The sequence below is a fragment of the Tenebrio molitor genome, chromosome 4 (genome assembly GCF_963966145.1).
Source record: "Tenebrio molitor chromosome 4, icTenMoli1.1, whole genome shotgun sequence".
In the NCBI taxonomy this organism is placed as follows: Eukaryota; Metazoa; Arthropoda; class Insecta; order Coleoptera; family Tenebrionidae; genus Tenebrio; species Tenebrio molitor.
Window position 1 is genome coordinate 21,733,151 of NC_091049.1, and position 7,934 is coordinate 21,741,084.

The window sequence follows — 7,934 nt, forward strand, 5'->3', positions numbered from 1 at the left end:
ATGAATTTTGAAATTCTGAATGTTCAGGAACCACCGTTGTTTGATATGACAATTGCTTATGCTGAAAAACGTACTCATCCACCTTATGCATCTAGTTCTTTTAATAACAATGATGAAATTAGAATTCCAATACAACAACAAGACATATACACTTTACCTTGGTACAGTACGTTACATGTTCAAGGAAAAGTAAAAGTGTATGGTAAAGATAATGCTGTTTTACCACCTTCAAGCGTTGAATTTGTTAACATGGGAATTTTATTTTTGTTTAATGAAATACGTTATGAAATATCAGGAGATTCCATTGATACTGTTAGAAATCCGGGAATTGCGTCTGTTTTAAAAGGATATGCAACATACAACGAATCACAAAGTAAGGCTCTTCAAAACAGTGGTTGGTTTCCCAAAGAACAATCTACTATTATTGATGGAGTGAGTGGTAGTTTTGATGTTATAATTCCACTTCACATGGTTTTGGGTTTGTGTGAAGACTTTAAAAAAGTTTTGGTAAATGCTCGACAAGAATTAGTACTACGTCGCGGTAGTGATGATAGTAATGCATTTTTGCTTGATGATGATTTAGATAAGACAGTAAAATTGTCTTTAGAAAAAATATCATGGAGAGTTCCTCATATTACAACAACAATAAAAGAACAATTAAAATTATTGGATATTGTTAAAAGTGCAAAAGAATTGTACATTCCTTTTCGAAGTCGAGAATTACATGAATATCCAGTTTTACCTCAAACACAAAAACATACATGGGCTATTAAATCTGCTATAGAAAAACCTCAATATGTAATGTTTGCATTACAAACAGATCGAAAAAATCAACTTACTAAAAACTGTAGTCGTTTTGATCATTGTTATTTAAGAAATATTAAAGTTTTCCTTAATGATACACATTATCCATATGACAATTTAAATATAAATTTTGTTAACAATCAATATGCTCTCTTATATGAAATGTTTACTAATTTTCAAAATTCTTTTCTTTACAAAGAAAGTGAACCTATTTTTACTCCAAAAGAGTTTAAAGATATTGCACCAATTGCAGTGATTGATTGTTCTAAACAAAACGAAGAATTAAAAAGAAGTGCAGTGGATATTAGAATAGAATTTGAAACAAGTGTAAATATACCTGATAAAACAACTGCTTATTGTTTAATTTTGCATGATAGAATAGCTAAATATATACCAATTAAAAACATAATATCTTTAGTTAGATAGGTTATAAGTAGGTACCCATGTATTTATTTATTTATTTAGTTATTGTTATTATTACTTAGGTAGTATTTAAGATAAATAGTTGTAGCACCTTAATTATGTAAGAAAATTTATAAATAAAAGACAAAAAAATATGAAAAGTGTTTTATTGAATAGATGATAATAATGTTAACAGAGTCAAAGTTTCTTTATAATCCTGGAGCTTTGTTGATGGCCATCTCGCTGAGTCTGGACCGCAAGTCCAACCTAGCTGAGCCTCTGGATCGCTGTTTCCTTTGAATATGTTTTCCTTTACCCATTGTAATATTTGGGAGTGTTTAACATTTTCATGAGGCTTAAATCTATATAAAACATCTTTATTTAATTTCAACGACAAAATCGCTATCTGAAGCTTTTTGTAGTCAGCTATGTATGAAACATTACATACAAATTGATCAATGCATGATACAACAGTTTGATGGTTTTGCAAAATATTCAACAATGGAAATTCCTTTGTGCAAATGTTTTGCAAATTGTGGTTGGACAATAAATCTAACAGATAATAAATATGTGATACATTTTTCTCTAAACCATGAGCAGTTAACAAGGCATATAATTTCGAATAAGAAAGCAAACTTACATTTTCTTTCCTACAGATATCTACAAATGTGTGTACATACTTATCTAAAAATTTTCTTTTCTGTAACAGTTTTACAAATATTTCAACATTAGCATTTTTTATGTAAAGAGACATTTTTGGAAAAATTTCACTTGGAATAATAAAGTCTTCTCGGTTCATCAGAGTAAAAAGTTTAAGTTTCGTTTGATGAGTGTCTTCATACAGGATCAGGTTATTTAAATGTTTCATATAAATTTTCTGTAGAGCATCTTGGGCTTCGATTTTGATTTGTAACAAAAGATCCATCTTGGAAACACTGGTTAGCACTGCAACAACAATAAAATAAAATTATTTGTGTTGCTAGTTTGTATGCAGTACCTCATTTTGTAGTTGATATCCCTTCCATTATTTACTTATGTACACATATGTACTTTACTCATAATTAATATTTTCTTCTTCTTTTTCTCTGTTAGGTGTCGCTTGATACATATAGCCCCAAGGCTTAGTGTCAGTTGTATCAAAATTAAGAATACGTTTATCATCAAATGGACTTAAGACAATTTTTTTCTGTTTGATAGATGATACCTTGTGGTTTTTAGATCTTATTAACTTTTGCACTTTTTCTAAAATTGTTTGATCGAACAAACAATTTTTATAATCATTAAATGTGATGGCTTTTATTGAAGATTTTGTAGATCCTTTTGATTTTTTAACTAAATACTCTTTTGATTTATCGTCATCTACAGTGTAAGCATACATTTTTGATCTTAAACCAACAAATTCTAACATAATTTTACCATTGTTTTCATCTTTCATAAGGCCGGGTACTTTTTTGTTTCTTTGTATAATGTTATAAATATTGTTAGTTTCATAATCTGAGGTATCAAAAAGATGAAAATCTTTTTTAATATATTCATATATGTCATAAACTTTAAATTCATAGATTAAACTGTCAGTATCGGTATAAAGTAATTTTGCAGAGTTTTGGAAGGTTTTAATAACATAGTTGTAATGAAAATGATATAAGAAAGTTTTCGAAATATCTAAGATACTAAAACCAACGTATATTGGTTTATTCAGATAAACTTCTAATTTATTCATTTCAACAACAACAATATTTTCATCAAAAATAATGGAGCTATGAAAATTAGGTCTTGAAATTAATGCGCGTAGTCCCCAGCGTCCTCCATCCCATTTCGTTACCAATCGAATGTCTCTATGTTTTCTAACATTCTCCATACATTTACCATAAATAGCATTAATCATTAATTTATAGAAATCTTTTTCAAAATCATTTTTAGACTGTTGCCTGAGTTTGGTATTTAAGTCAATATATTGTTTAAGCCATGGTGATTGTTTGAATTTTAAAACTTTGTGAACTTTAGTTAATTTCATTCCCAGGTCTAAATACATTTTCAAATTTCTATAATGAATAATATAATTTTTTTTTGGAAATAATGTTAAAAGCAGTTTTTTAATTTTGGATGTAGAATTTGGTGGCACCATATGTTCAGGCGCCAATGGTAAATCGCTATGCATATCATGTATGCAAATGGGATAATCTAAATCACATTCAAGTATGTAACCAATTTGAGAAGTATTGGAGGTATATAATATTTGTTGAATGTTAAAATTTTCTAAAAACTCAAATTCACCATATGGCAAATATTCTGACATTGCTGCACCATATAAATTATTCACATCAAAATACATTAAGTACTTGCTGTCTAAATTTTGTATAAAATTTTCTCTCATATATTTATTATTTGCTTTTGCATATCTATTTGAACACTGTGATACACCACCTCTTATTCCTTTTTCTATAAATAATATTTGATCAATATCCATCAAACGTTCTAATGTTATATTTGTGGTTTTGAGCATAGCATCAAATGTAAGTCCGGGAGTAGTAAAGTAATGTAAAGGATCTAAATCATATGTTTTTTTGCATGTATCACGAAAAGCTTCAAAAACATCTGCAAGTAAAAGAACATCAGTCTTTAAATACAAATCAGCATACTCTCCTATTGTTTTAATATGAAAGCAGTCCCAAACTTTTTTAGCATGATAATAGTCGCTGTCACTAATAGGTTCCTCAGTAAGTTCACTGTAAAATGCTTCTTTACAAGGTAAAACGGTTTCCTCTAAACGTTCAAATGAATCAATGTAATCATAAGGAAATATACCTTTTTTTGTTAATAACAAGAATTCTTCTTCGGTATTACAAAATAATTTTGTTATAGATTTTTGTTCGTTTTGTAAATTTGATGAAAGTTTTCCTAGAGCTTGAGACATAAAACGAAAAGAATCAACAAATCGTAAAGATACATTTGTGCCTGCAACATATTTAGTAAAAGAAATGTATTTTTCTTTATTTATAGGTAGCAATTTGATTGTTCCTTGAAACTGTGTTGATAGTTCTTTAATTATAAAATGAGCATCATATCCACTCAAGTTGTGAAAAACAACAGGAATGTAATGAGCATCTTTATAATTTAAGTTACAAGCTTGATGCGCTAAACCACGAAATTCTCCTGTTTGATGATTATGATCTCGTACTTTCATTTGGTTTGGTTGAAATGTTTGTTTGCAGATGTGACAATTGTCATTTGTTGTTGTTGTTGTTGTTGTTGTTATTGTTGTCATTGGTAAAATTATTTTAAGCTGTTCATCACAAAACTGTGAAATTTCTTCCAACTCTTTAACAAACCACTGAATGCAATCTTTACCACGATAAATATTAAATTTAGAGAATGAATCGTTATAAGAGCATTTTAGATAATAGGCTACACTAAATGCAACATGATTTTGATATATTTTAGAATTAGATTTGGTAGAGTAATTATTGTCTGATGCCTTTTCTAAAATACTTTCTAAATCTGCGTATATAACAAAGGGAACTTTTTCTTTATAAGAATGATTTTCAAACTGCAAAAATTTCTTTGTTTCATCAGGTAATTTGACACAACATTGATTTGACTTTAGGCAATAACGCAAATGATTTTGGAGTAGATTGTCAGTGGTAAAAGAATTTAAACATCTCTCACAAACAAAACATTTATTATTATGATTTGATAATTGTTTAGATAACAAACGAGATAAATTTTTAATCCACACAAAGTGATAAAGTAAGGACTTTTTAGAAGCAAAAGACAAATTTGGTTTAGTATTAATTGGCAACATTAATAAATTGATAACTTTAATATCAGCTTTATGTGTTTGTGAACTTAAAGAACAAGGCAAAATTTTTGAACGCTCAAAATAATATAAGTTAATGGCAAGATTGTTATGTTTTTCAAACTTTCTAACATCTTTAATTGTAATTGGAAACTGGATATTTTGATATTTTAACACATCTTTAAAATGTGGATAAGAAGAAATTCTATTAGCGTTTTTCTTTGCAGGATACAAAGCAGATACAACTGACCATAAAAAACAAAAATTATCATCATTTTCAACATTAATTACTGCATGTTTTTTTTTAATAAAATTTGGTACAGTTACAAACGTTGAAAAACCTATCTTTAATGGATCATACCTGTTAATATTTACTTTAAGCCCTATAACTTCATGAAGAGCCCATCCAGAATCCTTTTCTGCAAACTCTTCTAATTCATTCATTAATTTATCGGTAACGTTTTCTTTGTACCACCGTTTTAAATTAGTTGAAGTGTCAATTGGAACATTTTTTGTGCAAAAGCTTTTTATGTCAATTTCACCAGTTTGAGGTTTTATGAAATAAGCGGAGAAAATAACATTCACTTTTATCATAGACTCCTTTAAGATTTTTTTAATTTTAATTGAAAAACACTTAAAAGCTTTATTGAAAAAAATTAAAGGGTCTTTTATATTTAATGTTGATATAAAACCAGTACGAATTCTTCCATTAAAAGCTGATTCAATATTTTCCCATTTTACATTAGAGCAATTTCGATTTAAATTAGTTGAAAGTTTTCCTCCCGTTTTCAAAATTAAATTTTGTTTAAGTTTTTTTAATTTTAAACGATAATATTTTAAATATGATAAACTAGATTCTAAAGAATGAAGTGACTCTAAAACATTATTTTTATGCAATTTGTTTTTTATTGCTTTATTAACAATTTTGATTGTATTATTTATATGAATTTGAAATTTATTTAACTCATCTATAGTTTTTAATTTTGAGAAATATTCACGTACCACTTTTAAGACTCTTTTACATAAACGTGTGACGGTTTCCATTGAAGTTTAATAAAGAAGCTGCACAAACAATGTCAATATTCAAAAAAAAGATTCTTATTTATAGTGAAATAAAAAGAATAAAATAATGGTGATAACATGTTAATTACCTAAAGTAAAAATAAATTGGGATATATTTTGCCGAAGATAAGCAAAATGTTTCTTTCTTTAAAAGTTGGTGGGAGACAAAAAGAGGGATGTAACAAGAGTGGGGACATTGAAATAAATATAGCAGTAATTGGCTTAGTTTTATACACTTTGATAATTGTCAACTTGCGAGTACTACAACCATGAATTTCCAAAATTTTGATAGTTACAATAATCAAAATGGTAAGTTTTTTTTTTTTAATATAAAACTGTATTTCATATATTTATTATTTTAAAGGAATTGTTCAATGTCCCTACAACCCCTTCCATAAATGCTTGGAGCATCGTTTGTCGATCCACATGTACAAGGCTCATCGTGAGGAGTACATGAAAGACATGGACCGCAAGTGGAAAGAGGGTGCTGCGGAACGGCAAAGATTATGGGAAGAAATGAAGAAGAGACCAAAAATTGTCATCCCTCAAGTAAATTACACTCCCGATGATGAAAATTGGGATGATTGCGATGAAAATAATGTATTTGAGAATAAATAAATAAATGTTTATACTTTTATCTTTGTTATTATTATTAAATAACCATATAACACCCCTATTTAAAAAAAAAAAAAAAAAAAAAAGAGTCCTGACTTTTCAATCCAGATATGAGACATATCTTAAGAGAACCTACATCAGTAACAAAGTTTAACCCCCGTTTTTGGTCGGGCGGAAATGACTTTAATTTTATACTTTTTGGCACTTAAAACATTTTTATTTTTTAAAATGTTTATGATGGTTGGATTTAGAAAAATTCATGTTTTTAAATTGTTACTTTTTTAATTTTTTTTCTTTAAAAAGTGATGTTTTTTTACCAAAAAAAGGCACTTAAAAACATTTTAAAATTTTTTAAATTAAATCCTTGAATTCTCCATAAAAAATGCTACTTGTGGTTTTAATTTCAAATTTTTATCTCAAAATTAAATTAATTTAAGCTAAGGGTAGTTTTTTTAAATGTTGTCAGAACCATATCGAGTTGCATATCAAACTTCATCGCTTAAACTCACAAATTTAAATAAAAACTCAAATTCAAAAAATATTGAACGGTGTAGAAAATACAAAATGATCAACCCTAAAAAAATTTTGATTTAAATAAATCGATTTTCCATTTCTTTGCGCATGTTTTTTTACATAGATCATTTTTCAATAAAACGAATAGTTTTTGAGATAAACGCTATTAAACTTTTACAATTTTACTCTTTAATTGTAATTTGAGCTTATGCACGTGAATCAATCAACTTTTAGTTTTTACCATTCGATTTATAACAACTTTTTGCAACTTTTTTTCCTCTATTATTTTGGGCTCCAACGTACCGTTTACGAAATAAAGTTTCAAAAAATTTTCTTTAAAATATAATTTGAGGTTATTTTTATGATTCTATTAACTTCAATTTTGTTTCATTTAATTTCAATCGTCTATATGCAGCTTTTTTTCCTTTATTATTTTTGATCTTAAACCACCCTTTCAAATATATTTGCTGTTTGAATTTATATTGTAAATGTAATTTTGTATAGTGAAAAATTACAAATACATATTACGAATAAAAATCAAGAAAAAATTAAAGGATTGTTTGTTTTTAATATTTTATTCATGACATTTATAAATATTACATTGGTTGAAACTTAATTAAAAATTAAAGTTATTTGTTGATTAACAGACAGCATGTCCCAGTTCCTTACTATTTTTAAATATCGTTTACATGAAAATATGCAGACGATTAATCCTAAAATTATTAAAAGCCAACAAAACCAG

At 27.4% G+C, this 7,934-nt stretch overlaps 1 protein-coding gene across 1 annotated transcript; it reads left to right on the top strand.

The window, feature by feature from the left end:
- Nucleotides 1–6,701, top strand: LOC138127833 (uncharacterized). The gene is made up of 2 exons (XM_069043909.1): nt 1–6,373; nt 6,429–6,701. The coding sequence occupies exon 1, from the start codon at nt 1–3 to the stop codon at nt 1,228–1,230; it is 1,230 nt and encodes a 409-aa protein (XP_068900010.1). The 3' UTR covers nt 1,231–6,373; nt 6,429–6,701.
- The last annotated feature ends 1,233 nt before the right edge of the window (nt 6,702–7,934 follow it).

Bases quoted from the DNA above. Each gene is read 5' to 3' on its own strand.
- LOC138127833 (XM_069043909.1), top strand. From the start codon at position 1: ATGAATTTTGAAATTCTGAATGTTCAGGAACCACCGTTGTTTGATATG.